At 34.5% G+C, this 16,762-nt stretch overlaps 1 protein-coding gene across 1 annotated transcript in view; it reads left to right on the plus strand.

Moving 5' to 3' along the window:
• The window catches only part of MALRD1 (MAM and LDL receptor class A domain containing 1), a 336,021-nt gene that overhangs the window by 166,501 nt on the left and 152,758 nt on the right, over positions 1-16,762 (plus strand). Inside the window, exons 28-29 of the mRNA XM_012731266.1 lie at positions 540-785; positions 2,399-2,556. Of these exons, the coding sequence (XP_012586720.1) occupies positions 540-785; positions 2,399-2,556 (404 nt within the window). The remainder of the gene's footprint in view (positions 1-539; positions 786-2,398; positions 2,557-16,762) is intronic.

Below are 16,762 nucleotides of genomic sequence, written 5' to 3' on the forward strand. Positions count from 1 at the left end.
AATTGCTTCTAAATTCCAAAAAACTCACAAATAAATAAGCTTTCTCAATAAAAATTTGTTGGAAAGTTAATTATTACTTATACTTGTCTTATTTCTAAGGAAATAGCTTGTGTATGTTTCACTTCTGACAAATTTTGGAGTGTAAGGATGCCAATGGAATGCATTTCCAAATGTCCCTTTGTAAGCCCTTAGTATCTGGAAGATTTTATTTCAGGATAAAAAAAAAAATAGAAAGCCCTCCTTTAAGATCTAATTTATATCCTTGAACATAGCTAACAAGAAATAATGGACTTGAGGAGACTTGGGATCCTTTACTAAATCAATAAAATAAGGCTTTGCTTTTTTCTTCATTTATGAACTATTCTTATTAGAGATCTATAGAAATCCTTATCCTAAGGAAATTAGGGCAGTGAGATGTCAGATCCCTCAAACATCTATGACTACTATGTTCCTTCTATTTCTATATATGTTAATGTGAATTTTCTCTTACAGAAAGTGTTAGTAGTGTCACCTCATCCTTTCTTTGTTCTGTTTTTTAGGCTATTGCCCACAGGGCTATCAGGAATGTAAAAATGGCAAATGCTACAGACCAGAGCAAAGCTGTAATTTTGTAGATGACTGTGGAGATTATACTGATGAAAGTGAATGTGGCAGCTCCTGTACTTTTGAAAAAGGCTGGTGTGGCTGGCAAAACTCCCTGGCTGAAAACTTTGATTGGGCTTTGGGGGTTGGTGCTCATCAAAGCCTAAGACCTCCTGAAGACCACACACTTGGAAATGCAAATGGTAGGTTGTTAGGTTGTTACTGTTGCTCTAATCATATCCACAATGGACATCACATTGTCTCGCGGACACCTGCCAGAGAACTATAGCAAGACCATCATTGGGCCTCCGAAATCAATCAAACATTTAATGAGTCGGTCTCTCTCCTAGAACTGCCATAACAAAGTGCTGCAGCTTGAGTGGCTTAACCAGTGGGCACTTATGGTCTCACGGTTTTGGAGGCTGGATGTCTGAAATCAGGGTGTTGGTAGGGCTGATTCCTTTTAAAGTCTGTGAAGGAGCATCATCTGTTTCAGGCATCTTTCCTACCTCCTGATGGCCTCAGGCATCTCGAAGTTTAAAGATGGTATTCTCCCCATGTGTTCACGTTGTGCGTTCTCTATCAAGTCTGTATCTGTGTCCAAATTTTCCCTTCTTATTAGGATGGAGTCTTATTGGATCAGGGTCCACCTAATGATTACATCTTAACTTGTTAACTGCCAAGATCCTATTTCCAAAAAAGGCACATTAAGGAACTGGGATTAGGATTTCAATAACTTTATTTTTTTTTTGGGGGGGGGCACAATTTAACCTATAACATGGAGTAGTAAAAATCTAATATTTCATGATTATAAGTAGATGATAATGTGTACTTCCATCAAGTAACTTTCTTAAAAGACAAAAATGTGTAATCATATAAATGACACCTGAATGATGTCATTCATTTGATAATTAGCAAGTCACTTAACATTTTAGATTCTCAAATGTATCATTTGTAAAATTGAGATGATAAAATTTTCCCTGTATACCAAATGGGTGTTGTTTAATTCAAATGAAATGGTGTGTATGAAGGGAAAGGACTTGAAACCTGGCGAGTGCGTTGCTCTTCTACCTGTATATCACAGATATGAAAAGTGTTGGGCATGGTTTATATTTGCATTAGATAGATGAAGTCAAGTTTAAGACTCATTGGTCAACAAATAAAGATTTCCTGGATGCTATAGGATAGGATAAAGATGTCTCAATATTAATATCCCACATGACTATGGAAAAAAACAAAACAAAACAAAACACAACAAAGCTCTCCAACTCAGACTAACCAAAGAATGAAAGATCTATGTCCAAAACACTCAACTATTCCCATATAAAATGTTGTGGATATTTGAATCCTTACTATAAAGTTTATTATTGTCTTATGTTGCTTATTAAAATGATTAGTATTTTATCTACACACCCAATAGATGACTGCATTTTTGAAAGCTCATCATATTCCTTGACTAGATTGCATAGGTAATCTTTGCATTGTTTTACAACAACTGGGAACTTTGAAGGTCCAGTAAATGATTTCTGTAACTATATTGATTTAGTTGCATAAATATCTCATCAGATCAGTTAATCTGCATACTGTGAAATACTTTGCTTTTAGCACACAGTTGGAAATTGTTCTGTCAGTAAGTGAGAAGCAAGGCTATTAGATTTCCTTTCTGTTTCAAATGGAAATGCCTTTGGCAGCTCAGATCATATGAAATGTAATTAAAAATTCTTAAGATGGAAAAGCTGAACTAATTCTCTCATTGTTATTTCTGTTTGACTTCTGTCCTTGCTCTATTCCATTTGAATCCTGTCCATGTTTCCAGGACACTTCTTGTATTTGGAGGCTACTCCGGTGGGCCTTCGGGGTGAAGAAGCACATCTCAAGAGTGCTGTGTGGCAAGAATCCAACACTGCTTGTACCATGAGCTTCTGGTATTTCATGTCTGCAAAATCCACTGGGTCCATTCAAGTGCTCATTAAGGTAGGATCTTCACCTGTGATGACTCTATGTTTCCTGCAGGCAGCATATGGTCAAGAGACACAGGATATTAGCAAGGAAGGGACCTTGAATTGCTGATGCTACAGGAGAAATGTGCCTAAATATTGACATCTTATACTGACATATCCAGAAGTGTTCTTTCATTCCAGGTAGTTGCGCCTTGTGGTTTGAATGCTTTGTGGAGTGGGTAAAGTGTGCTGATGACCAATGTTGAGCTTGAGATCATACCCCATGGCTCAGACTAAATCCTAGAATCACTTTTATGATAACAATTTAAGACGCATAAGTTTTTCTTCTGTTTAGCTCTTATCATCCCCAGTAAAAATAATAAAAAAAAAAGTTTGCTTGAACATCTGAAAAGAGAATGACTGTCCATTTTAACTCACCTATGTGTAATCATTAAGGGAGCTAATGTTAGACATCCTGGTTCCAAGCATAGCATGCACAGGACCCAACTGCTCAGGAAAATGATCAAGGTCTGATTGCATTGAACCACTTATTAACTGTGACACAGTAATGCATTTTCTTACTGAGGATTAATTGGATGTTTCTGTCAGGGCTTTAATTTAGTATAACAAAGTGACAGTGTTCGGGGAACAAAATAACCAAGCATGTATTAATATTAATGAGACTTAGTTCATACACCTTTACTCTTCAGCAAGTTTAAACAGCAGTCAAAAAGATCTGTGTGTGTGTGTGTGTGTGTGTGTGTTCATTTCAAAAATCAAGCTAGAATTCCCAGAATTCCCAGAAAACTTATTTTAAAATTATGCTCCAGGGGCAGTTGCTGTTTTATCACACATGAGCTTTGGTGAAGTACTCTGGAACTGATAGAAAATGCCTGAGGAGAATACCAAAGGGTTCATATGTCTGAATTGCTGATAGTAGTATAGTCTGTGTTTTATTGAAACCTAAGTTAACTTTATAACTTGAGACTCTTCTAGAATAATGCAGGAAAGCCTGTCTAATATACTATATACAGAAAATATTGCAGTGATTTCTTCTTATAATTAGTTATGGAAACTTACAGTAATGGATTGTGGGAAGTAGCATGCTAATATGCTATTGAATGTTATACTTAGTTATATTGTTTATTGTGTGAGGAATCTTGTACTGCTCTGTAGACTTTGCTTTTATTATTTGCTTCACTCATGTCTGCATTTCACCTCTCTTATAGTATCAAACTTTATTATTACAAAACAAAACTAATTCATGTTGAGATCTAATTTTGAAGTCCTGTGGTTCCTTCTATAGATTCCTATGGAAATTTAACGGTAACTTTAAAGATCTGTCTTCCTACTATGCTGAAAAAATAAAGCCCACTTACTTTGAGAGTATATTTCTGTTTTTACATAGTGACATTTGTTGTGAAAAGGAATGCTTTATATAACATATGATTATATATATATATATATATCTCCATATATCCATATATCCATCTCTCTCTCTCTCTCTCTCTCTCTCTCTATATATATATATATATATATGTGTGTGTGTGTGTGTGTGTGTGTGTGTGTGTGTGTATATATATCCATATATCCATGCATCTTAGCACAATCATTTCATTTTGTGGTCATTAATATCATATGTAGTTGTGATCATCATAACAAAGTACTGCCTAGGCATCTTCTGTGTGGTATTTACCATGCTGGATTTTACCATATTCATGAGATCCAAAGTGTCTGAGCCAGATGGCAAACTCAATAGGAGCAGGGGTTCTGCCTTTTATTATTTCTTTTCTTCTTGTCTTTTAAGGTGGTCTCTTTTATGCATGGACAGCTTCTGGATGTGTCTCTCTGCCTGTTGTCAGGAATGCCTGCTTGTTTGCTTTTTCATCATACCAAGTGCAACACAGTCTGATAGATTCACTCTTTTCTTAAAACTTTCCTTCACCACTTGGCCCACCATGATTATTCCTTTTTTTAAGATTTTATTTATTTATGCTTACAGAACTGGCATATGAGCCAGAGGTGTGGTGGGTGAGAGGATTCCCCAGAGACAGAGTGGGGAGCAGAACAGGCAGAAATACACTGCTGAGGGAAGCAGTGGGTGAGTCAGGAGATGTCTGTCACGCCATGTAGGTCAGTTCCTTGGTGGGGCATGGAACCCGTGCTGCAGTGGCTTCAGAAAGCTTCAGAAAGAGGTGCTTTAACCTGTTGTGCCACCAGGGGAGACCCTGACTATTCCTTTTTTAGGTACCTCAAGCTCCAGACATTCTTCTACTTGTTGGCTGTTATTTTGCATTTGTCCTATTTCAGCAGATCATAAAATTTTCAGCAGTGGTATTAAGGTTTCAGTCTTCACTTGTTCCTCTTGGATCTTCAGAAAAGGGACTACAGCATTCAGGGACTTCAGAATATCAGTGATAGTCTTCCTGAGCCTGATGCTGGGCTCAGGACAGCTCAGGACTACTGGAAACAATCCTTCTGAACAAATGGCTATTGTGCATTGCACACACAACATTATAGAGAATTTGTAAAATAAATCTGAATATATACATGCAATCAGATGTAAAAGGCATGACACCAATGAAAAATAATGACAATAAATCCTAATAAGTAGTATGAATTATTGATCACAACCTCAATAATTTATACAGACTTACTATTTATTGAACACCAACTATCTATTATTTATTGAACATTAGCATGTAGACTATTCCACGTAATACTTAATGCTATGAGCTAAATACTGTAAGCTCCATTTTTGTAAAGGGGGAATAAAGGAAGCTCATAGATATAATCTACTCATCGTATGGTTACATAACCAGTGGCTACATTCCCATAAATGACAGAATGGGAATTTGTATGTTTCATTCAAAATTCATGTGGTCTGAGTTCAGGGAAGTGACGTGATCCTAAATCTTAAAAACATAGTGCTGTAAACCAATGTTATCTCAATCAAAGTAAAGAAGAACTTATGTTCATGCCACATCCCCATTAGCAATATTTCTCAGTTAAAAATAATGAGTGTTCCATTCTAATAACGGAATGGAATTCTGTTTTACTGATGTCCATATATATTTCATGGAATTTTCTTTTTTAGGGAAACAAAATAAATAATATTTCTTTGGGCATGTATGTTTTTTAAACTGCTGCTGTAATAAAGGAAGGAATTCAGGGAAACCCCAATAAAGCTAAAGTTTAGGTAAAGGCAGTGCCATTTTACATATTGTATATACTTTTCATCGTTACTACTTGCTTTCAGTCACATGTCAACTACTTCTCACTAAATGAATATAATTGAAACACATGTAATTGTTATGTCTAAAATCAGCATAATGGGTAAATTATAATATTTTATTGATAAGTTAATGGTAATTTTTTTCTTTCCTTTGAAGATAGTATTAGTTATGAATGAAAAATAATAGTAATGAATTTGTTAAATTTTCTCGAGAATTTTTTATAATACAGCTAGGTTTTATTTTATTTATATTTTTGAGACCAGTGAATTTTACCATGTAGAAGAGCTATTAGTTATCACTCACTGCTGTGTAAATGAGATTCAGTTCAGGGCAAAGTTGTGACCTCTATTACTCTATTTTATTTTAGGAGTGACTCAGCCAAAGTTCAGATAGGTTAAGTAATAAGTCCAAGATTTTAAGTAAAAAGATGAGCTACAACTTGAGAGCCGGTTTATGAAATCTAATATTAGAACACTACAGAATCTGTTTTGTTTCTATCTTCCTATGGAATAATATTGAATGTTGATCATCTAAATGAAGATATATGGATCATGTCTTTTTCTGAATTTCTTAATAATTCACTTTTAAAGTAGCATAGCCTTTCTTGATAATACTTTATATTTTTAGACTTTAATTCATTTACCTTCAGTATTTCTCATTAAATTTAAGTGGATTGTTCCTCAAGTGATTTAAGATTAAAAAAAAAGAAAGAAAAATAAACAAACAGACACTCAGGGGCAAAATAAGAGCCCTACAACATAAAAGTTAACCGGTTTTTTACACATGTATTTAATTTTATATTTCTAGTCACTTGATTTATGATGGGGTTAATAAGCAGTTACATAGATTTTAATACATTAAAATAATTTAGGGGGAATTTTAAAATTTACTATGTTGGATAATTTGTTTTTATAGCAAAAGCATCTAGCTTCATCAAGAAACAAAAGACCCTTGCACCTTTTCAGTTAGAGATTTGGATAAAGTTCAGGCACACCTGCTACCTGCAGAGCATTATTGTGTTTGAACTACTCCATCTGAAATAAACTGTTGATATTTTAATCAAGATGACTGAATGCTGTAGGGAATTTGAATATATTTGAGTGAAGGCATTCAGGACTATGCATTATACAGCCTTGATTGAAAACATAATATATGCAAACCAAAGAAGAGAAAAATAATGTATTTCAGGGGAGCCTTCCTGATTAGAGCAACCTCGTTGTGCTGAAAGACTATAATTAAATTAGTTCTTTGCTTTATTTTGCTTCATGATTCAGAGAACTTTAGACTGGTGGGTCTTTTAAAATATGTTTAATCTAAACTATTAATTTTATTGAGGAAGGCCCTACACGTATGAGGTTTTGTTTCTTGTTCCAACTAGTGATGTTTTAAGGGAAAAGTTCAAATATGAATCCCATTTTCCTTACTTCAGATTTTAAGTTTTCTACTTGACTGCCTGGCAATTCTATCTACAGATCATTCTCAATATGGAAATACACATTTTGTTTAACAGACAGTGGAAAATGTCAAGTCAACAAACAAAAGGCCAGATTCCTTTGCCTACATTAAACACTGGTCTCTCTGGGTCTGCTTCTGTTCTCAACCTGGCTAACAATGAGCCTCCATTGTGTGTAAGTCTCAGCTGATGAGAGTGAGCATTCTCCATACTTTCTGCTCACTACCCATCCCCCAAACAAATTCACCACAGTCCTAGTCTGTGAGGACTTACAGTCTCTCCTAACATTATGTACGTCTTATAGTGTCAGACTGACTACCAGGGTAGGCATATTTTGATCTCCAACCTTCTGGATATCTAATAAGATGTAATTACACTATTGCATTTTATTCATTATTTCAGAGAAAAGGACATAAGGAATATAGACAGCGAATACATAGAATCTGGATATAGAAAACTGATGTTTTTCAAAGAATGTCTCATTTTTGGACTGTGAAGCAAAGAAACTAAATTTTAGTGGCAGAATTTTGCTTTTTCAGAATTGTTTCAGCATCTTAAGAACTCAATCTGCATAGTTTTGGCTATATTGTATTTTTGATTTTGATCAAATCAAAGGAGAAAAGATGATCTTTGCATTGTAAGCTTTAGCCATGTAAGATACTACCCACTGGTTTTGTTGAATGACTTGCCAATTGATCACAAATCCATGACTTATAGAATATTATTGTTCCTTTTTATCATCTTCAAGAATAAAGAAATGCTTGTTACAGACTTTTTTTTTTAACTGAGATTTTTCTTTTAAACATGTTTCTTTTTCTCTATCCTCAACTTTTGGGTGCTGCTAGCAAGGATGACTCCTAATCTCAGCACCACCAGAGTCCCTTTATCAGTAAGAAAAGTTTCTATTCAGATGCTAACACTAGTTTAAGAGATCACAGGCGTTTTTGATTTACAAAGAATCATTCAATTTGTTATAAAGAACATAACTCACTACTTTTGCTGCTATTTACTTCCATTTCTAATCTCACTACTAGTGTTCTTGTGAACAGCTTCTAATTCCTTTGTTCTATACAATGTGCTAAGTCATTTACATGTATTGACTCATTTCCTCTTCACAATAAACTGGCAGGGTAGGTATTTTGTCCTAATTTAACAGACCTCAAAAATCGAGATCCAGGTCATATAAATATAAATGGTATAGTCAGAATCAAAAGCCAGTTCTATACCTAAAATCTGTGTTCTCAACCTTACATTCAACTTCTGCTGTTGGAATTCAAAACATTTTTGTACACAGGAAGCAAAGATTCCTAGTGGCTCTGGACACATACACGCTAGCGATTGCAATCTCTATATTAATCAATCCACAGGACTGTTTTACATGTTGGCAGGGAGGTAACATCTTTGTGTTCAGCAACTCCTGTAGTTTTGCTTGTTTTCTAATGTATCTTATTGTCATCTAGTAATAGTCACCATATTTACCTAAATCACTCTCCTTCATATCTAATGTAATTAAATTTCAAAATCATATTTCATATCTGCATTTTAATGTGAACAATGCCACTTCATTTTTAGAAGAAAAAAACTAGCTAGATGAACTCTCTTAATTGGATTAATTTTATATAATTTCTTTAAAATAAAATTTATGAACATCAGAATCTTCCTCTTGTACTCTCTCTCTCTCTCTTTCTGCTTTTCACTGAACTGAAATTTGGTCAATAACAATATATTTCCCTCTGTGGAAGCAAACATTCCAAACTGAAAGACGAAACTTCAAGACTAGGGGTTATTAGTCTTGTGCTGAGAGCAAGAGAGCGAGAGCTAGAGAGAAAGAGAGAGAGAGAGAGAGGACATTTGCAGTCTGAAAACTTCTCATAGTAATATTATTATTTACAAGAAAATACTATAATTACAAAAGAAAATAGCAATTATGAAAATATTTTTAAATATAAAATTGTGATCTACATAATGTATGTTAAATGGCAAGATCTATAAAAAGCTAGGCAGCTAGGATACACTGCACCAATTTGGACTGCCTGTTGCTTAAAATCCCTTTAAGAGGACAATTTCTTTCTGCAAATACTAACTTGCTAGTTCAATTCTAACTGCTCTTTTGCTGCCACTCAGGCATTCCAACAAATTTTAAATGAATTTCTAAGCCCTCTTCTAGCTGTTGTAGACCTTGTGGATTTAAAATAGACATAACTGTCTGACAAAAAGCAGCAGTATGGTCTCAGTCTTTCCACCAGAAACTATCTGCTTCTACCTTGAAGGAAAATATAGGTTAAAATTTGCTCTTGTGTTCCTCATAAGAATGCTTCATTGTAGGTACACAGAATCCTTGTTAGAATAGATGGATCTTTGCTAAATTTATTTTTAGAATCCCAATATCTTAAGGAGTTTGTAAAACAGGGGGAAGAATACATGAATACATAATAAAAAAGAATTTTACAAAGTGAGAGATTTGGGGGAAAATTTCAAATGGAGCTAGACACTTTCCTCACTCCATATAAAACCACTTTTTTCATGATCCTAAGTTAAAGTCCTGTGTCATGTTGTGGTTAACATTACTCTGTTGAGAATGGAAAATAGAAAAATTAAAAGTGAAGTTGAGAAAATTACTATTCCTTTTAGGAAGTAGGCCGTTTATTTATGGATTAATATATAGATGATATGTATCAAGGCTTTGTCATTAAAATACCCATGAATGACTCATTGAAGACTTTGTTAGAGGCTACAAATGCTGATTTATTTTATTTTCCCCTTCCGTTATACCATTTACTACGTCCCACAGATGTATGTTCTTTATCTTCTTTTATGCTTACTTGCTGATAGTAAGAAAACATACTTGGTTCTTCAGTTTTATGAGCTGAGGGATCATTATTCTGAGTACAAGCAATTGAAGTGACATAGAGACGAGGTTAAAAAGAAGGGTAAAATAATATTTTCTGTGAATTCATGGGCTTCTTTTCATCAGCATTTATGAGCCCTAAGGATTTTAGGGGTCATTTTTTTAATGAGTTATTTTGACTCTTTTTGACTTCACTAGGGTCATTCAGCATATAAAATCTCACCAATACTACAGGTACATTAGTCTCCTGTTTCATGACACAATGGTGAAAAAATTCTTTATTTTAGAAGAAGAGGACTTAGTTGGGGGAGGGGTCATTAAGTTTTTTTTTTTTTTTTGAGAAAAGATCTAATTTATAACGTTGAGTGTTGAAGCTAATTTCATTTGCTTCATTAGAATTAAAACAAAGTTTATTTGTAGTCAAAGAATATATACATATACCCAAGCCGTATACATATTTGTAAAACAGAAAATACTACTTCACATGGGTTAAGCAAATTAATATTTTGTAAAGACATTTCATTATTTTTGAGGATTTGTTCCAGAAGGTGTCTAAAAAGAAAATAAGTTATGAAAAAATAGTCAAAATTTAGAGAGGATATTTTTTCCTTTTTATCTCACTTCACACTTGTGTATAAAATATGATGGGAACAAAAATGTATTTTGTAATGTACTGCATTCCTTTGATATGGAGAGATTGTGAACGTGTTTATTTTTACAGATATATAGCTAATAGTGACTTTAGGGTGCATTTATGCTTTTTTATTGCTATTCTATCCATGTAGTAATAAATGTGATTAGGAAAATCTCAGACAAAGAGATATTTCCATACTTAAATAGTTGTAGACTTTGTAAAAAAGATGAAAAACACAGTTTTGGAACTAACTCCAATATTTTGTCTGTAACTAAGACACAGTAGTTTGTATTTCATATTACTTGTTTCTGACATTTGTTATTTCCTTGAAAAAATCTCCCAAATTTTGTCCCTCAAACTTACCAGCTCTGAATATATATTTTTCCAATGTAAGTTTAGTGAGTGTAAAATTTCTAAGAAAATTAATTTCATGAATGCAAACATAGGCCAAAAACCAAATATAGGGCAGTGCATGATTCAGAATAATTGATAGATTATAATAGATTAACTTCATTTTCTTAGATCACAGAAACTCAGATCTCTGTATTATGTTTTATTTCACATGTACATAATATAAAATTGTTTCTAAAATAATTTCTCTAAAAAAAATGTTTTGTTAAACTGAATGACTTTCTTGTGAACTGTTTGGACTATCAGAGTCATCACACAAGACTGATGACAGTCTACTTGTATCTGCTCAAACACAATAATCCTAAACTCCTATGCACAGAGGAAACAAACCTCTTGTTTTTTCCTTATAGTTTTCCTGAATATATACTACCAGATCAAAAGCCTATGCAAGTATTCATGAAAGAAGTTGGAACTACTATTAGAATGTAGAAAGAACATAAGAACATGAGCACCATGTGTATGGAAATTTATGTTCAACCAAAAGAATCACTTCTCTCCCCTTTGAAGGGTCAAGTACTATTTTTGTACTATTCTGGTACAACTGCTGAGTTGTACCAGAGAGAAAAATCACATTCTCCTTTGATCCCATCCATAATTCAGAACAATACCGTTGATACAAGGCTTATGTGTCTGTCACAGATTTCATAGATGAATTGATCCTAGTTAGAATTTTAGGGCATCAGAAGGGAAGTAAAGTTAGTTCCTAACCCTTTGCCTTTGCTTCACTTTTGTTCTTCCTTAGTGGAAGTTCAAACGCTTTACTCTTCCAAGGCATAGATAGATTGCAGTTTTAGATAGCATTTCCCATGAACATAGCAATGAAATTTGACTTTGGATGTATTTTACTACTTCTTCCCAGAGCAATCAAGGATTCAGTGACCTATATCAGCTCACTTCCCAGTGTGAGGTATTTATCTGAATATCACACTGGGCTTTTGGACATGGCAAAATATCACTGGCTGTGTAGCCAGAGAGAGAGAGACTTACACTTGAATCCCAGCTGTACCACTTGTTACTTATGGCTTTGGGCAAGTCTCTTAGCATATGTAAGCCACCATCATTGCACATATAGAGTGATAATCATAACTTGAGCTAGAATAGATTCCTTTTCATCAAATGCTATAGAAATTGGTATGAGTATTCTTTGAAAGCTATAAAGCATTTATAAAATTTTAAGTAATTTTTTTTTCCTATCAATATCTAACGAAAAGTCAGCTAAGGGGAAAAAGTGTAATTCAGAATACTTCTGTTATTTTAAAAATAAACTGTATTGGCCCTCCCTGGTGGCACAACGGGTTAGGACGTAGCACTGCATCTGGCTGCAGCCACTTCAGTGTGAGTTCGATCCCAGCCCTGGAGGTGGGAGGGGATCCACATGGCGTTACAGACCAATCCTGACCTGCCTTCTGCTCCCCTCAGCTGTGTGTTTTGTCAATATGCCTGTTCTGCTCTCTGCTCTGTCCCTGGTGAATATTCTCACTGCCCCTGCACCTCTGGCTTGTACCCAAATTCTGTATGCATAAATAATAAATAATCTATTTTTAAAAGAAATATTGTGTCATATAAACTTTAAAAAATAAATAAACTATTAATATGTATATCATCCCAAAATGTATAATGCATTACATTTAATTTTTTTTTGTCTAAGTTCATCTTTAAAAAAAAAATGTGTAGAAGAACCGAGGTATAGGCCAGAGTTATGGGGGGGAGAGGAGACAGAACAGGTGGATTGACAGAAATACACTGCTGAAGAGAGCAGCAGGTGAGGAGGAGAAGTCTGTTGTGCCATGTGGGTCAGCTTTTTGGCAGGGGATTGAAATCAGGCCACAGTGATAATCTGAGACATAATTCCTAGGCCACCAGGGAGACCCCATAGCTCATTACCTTTTTAGGAGTTTCATTGTGTTTTCATTTAATGCCTTTCTCCTTAATGCCAGAATCATTATCTGCATTTATTCTCACATATTATCTGTTTGGATGAATGTGCATAGAACTTTGTGCCTGTGCTCACTAAGAGCTGAGCTCCAGGGAGGTTCTGTCCATTTTTAAGCTCTTATTGTTTTTTTTCCTCATAACCTGGCTTAAGATGTCTGTCATTTAGAAACTAATGATAGAAGAACAGAGTGTTGTCATGAGATAAGTTTTCATGACAAATAAAGGTTCAGGTAAAAGGAGGATGATTATTTTTTAAAGTAAGACATTGAAGTATGTTGACACATTCTATTAAAAATAATTATCCCCCTCACTCACATAACAGATGTTCAAACAATCACTATACCTCATGGAGAGAAGAGCATTAATGTAAAATGGTGCTTCAGACAACTAACTTGTTCAGTAGCTCTGTATGTAGAAAAGATACAGTGTGAGGCTCACACTGTGTTACCTGAGTGCCAGAGCTCCATCAGTGCATTAAAGATGATGAATAGTTAAATTCATTTTTAATTAAATGACTATTTTAACATTTTAAATTAATACTTCAATTTAATTTTAATAACATTACTATCATTTTTGATGATTTCTAAATGTTTGCCTTATACCATACTTGTGTCCACCTTCCATCTTCCAATGTGTGTAGCTTTGCTTCCTGTCTGAGAAGGCTCTCTTTTTGATTTAAGCCCAGTTCTCCATCTCTGGTCATGATTGTGCCACTTCCTAGATTCTGACTTGATATGAGCTTAGATTATATCTCAAAATATAAACTCCAGGATTGGTACTTTTAAACACCCCATTTCCTCTATAACTAAGTAAATTATTCTAAGCAGAAATAAGTGATGAATTAATAGTCATTCAACCCAACAAAAAGTGTAAATGGTCACTAACCACATGGAAGATGCTCTACCACTGTAGTGAGCAAGGTAATATCAATCAGAACTATAAGTAATTAATATTTCATACCCAATTTTTGGACAGAAGTTAAAAAGGTAATACAAAGTGTTGCCTAGAATATAAAGAATACCACAAAATTGTCTGTACTCCCCCAAGGGAGGTATAAGTTGGCTATTTTGGAAAATCACTTGGCTCTAGGAAGTGAAATAGATGCAACATATATCCTACTCTGCAGTTATATTCTTCCTTTTTATATGTTCTAGAAAAATACTTGTTTATCTTCCAGTTCAAAAAAGTAGGCTTGGCATGGGAAGAAACCTGTAAATCGGAACTATGGGCATGGATGCGTATGGTCTACTGAGCAAATAGTAAATTTGTCCAATAAAAAAGATGGGAAATGAGTGCAGGACTTGGGTGGGGGTGATCAAAGCCACAGTAGCCACCCAGTTGGTTGCCAAAGAGCTAAACACACTTACCAGTGACAGAGCTATAAAGACATTATTCTTTTGAATCATTGAACATACCTTTAGATCAGTATTGATTTCTATTCATTTAAAGGTTGCTTAGTAAACCTTTCAAAAAACAGTTGTTGATATTTGATTCCTCCTCTGAGTTATTAGGTTAATAAATGATTTAAAAATACAATTCCTCTAATTTTTAGAATGTTAATTAAAATTTATTTTCATAAATAATGTATTATTATACTGTCCTTACATTAATTAACTCGATTAGCATGTGTAAGCATGATAAGTGGTAACAACATTCCTTTTCTATATGTAGACAGTCAGGAAAGTATTATTTTTATTTTATTTTATTTTATTTTAAAGATTTATTTATTTATGCATACAGAACTGGGATACAGGCCAGAGGCTCGGGGCGGTGAGAGACTTCACCAGAGACAGAGTGGGGAGTAGAACAGGCAGATAGACGAAGTACACTGCTGAGAGGAGCAGCGGGCGGGTCAAGAGAGGTCTGCCACACCATGTGGTCACCTCCGGGGCAGGCAGGAATCGAACTCATGCGGAAGTGGCTTTAGCTTCTCAGTGCAGTGCTTTAACCCGCTGCGCCACCAGGGAGGGCCAGGAAAGTATTATTTTTAACAGTACATATACAAATTATCAGACCATTTTAATGGTTGTGTTTTTGTTTTATAATTCATGAATATTCCTTTTAAGTATCAGATCCTAGAGAATGGGTGATTTTTGCAGCATTCCACATGAATTTTCTTTTTAAGATCCTGTGGCCTTTAATGGATATGACATAAGAAACTTAAGAAAAAAACACTAGTTACGTATTGTTGACAATAGGAAAATTTGTACTCAAGCTCTTTATGATATCTGGACAATAAATCTTTGTTTGAAATGACCAGGGATTTTTGTATGTTTGGTTCACAGATTTCAAGCATCAAGCATTGTGATTAGTGGCCTCTATTTTTACTTCCCTTTTCAGAAGGAAAGTCGTGCAGAGTAAAGTATACTTGACTGGCAGTTTTTATTTTTAAATATTTTAAATATGTCATTGTATTCCCTCCTTATCATAATGTTTTCTCAGAGAAGCCAACTTCAAAGTGACTGTGTACATGTGCATGTTTAGACATGTAAATATACATATAATACATTTTTTATCACATCCAATAAATATGTGGTATAGTGGAAAGAACATTTTTATTCTTTCAACAAATATTTACTGATAATCTATAATATGCTTTGCACTGGGTTACAATAGCAAACACATAAATTAGTCATTGCCTCAGTACTAATTTATTTCAAAATGAAAATTCATCATAGAAAGAACATGGCAACTTTCATATATTTGTGAATCCATTATTAATGTTATCACAAAGAATTTAAAGACAGGGTAAATGTAGATCTCTAGAAATAACTATGCGCTAATAGTTATCATTGTATCTATGCTTAGGAGATAGATATTTTCATCTAGATACCTAGTTACTTGCCTAGATAGATATTATACAAAAGATGAATAAAACACACATACACCCATCTTCCTCAGACCCATATATTGGCATTTACTTAAAACATAAATGCCTTGGTTTAGAAGATTCTAAAGTTAAAAAAAATGTAAAGGTTACATTTTTCAACCGAGTTCACTGTTTTTGTTGTGGCTTTTTTTTTTTTAAACTTGGTATTAAGATTTTGTTTAAATATGTGAATAAGCTCCAACTCTCACTATGATTCCTGATGTATTGTAGAATTGTAGTATCTCTAGTGCCTTTCTGATGTTCAAATTGCTTACTGTGACAGAATAATTCCAAAGTGGGATGATAGCTACATAGGCATGGCCATTTGATTTTGCTTAGAAGTGTTTCTGAATAGTGAAATTACAACAGAATGAAGACTCATCTTATTTTCTATACTAAACATGACCCTCCAAAGCTGTTTTTTTTAAATACACAGAGATGTCTTTTTATTGACTTGTTTAAAGAAAAATTTATAATTCAATCTCCAGAATAAATCAATCATGATTTTTTATCAATTTAATCCTTAAACTTTTGATAATTTCCTCTCTTCTTGTTGTCAGCATCTTCGCCCAGGTCTTCATCACATAGAGCCCTGGGACTGGCTCCCACATGGTCTATAATCTGGCCTCTTTGGCTTATTAACATTTGCATTTCCATTATGTATTCCTTTACACTTTCATGGTTTTATAAATGGTCCTTTAAGAATGACATTTCTGGCCCTCCCTGGTGGCGCAGCGGGTTAAAGCACTGCACTGAGAAGCTAAAGCCATTTCCGCACGAGTTCAATTCCCGCCTGCCCCGGAGGTGACCACATGGCGTGGCAGCCTGCCCCGGAGGTGACCACATGGCGTGGC

Source organism: Condylura cristata, unplaced genomic scaffold (assembly GCF_000260355.1).
Source record: "Condylura cristata isolate star-nosed mole 26May11 unplaced genomic scaffold, ConCri1.0 scaffold00030, whole genome shotgun sequence".
Taxonomy (NCBI): Eukaryota; Metazoa; Chordata; class Mammalia; order Eulipotyphla; family Talpidae; genus Condylura; species Condylura cristata.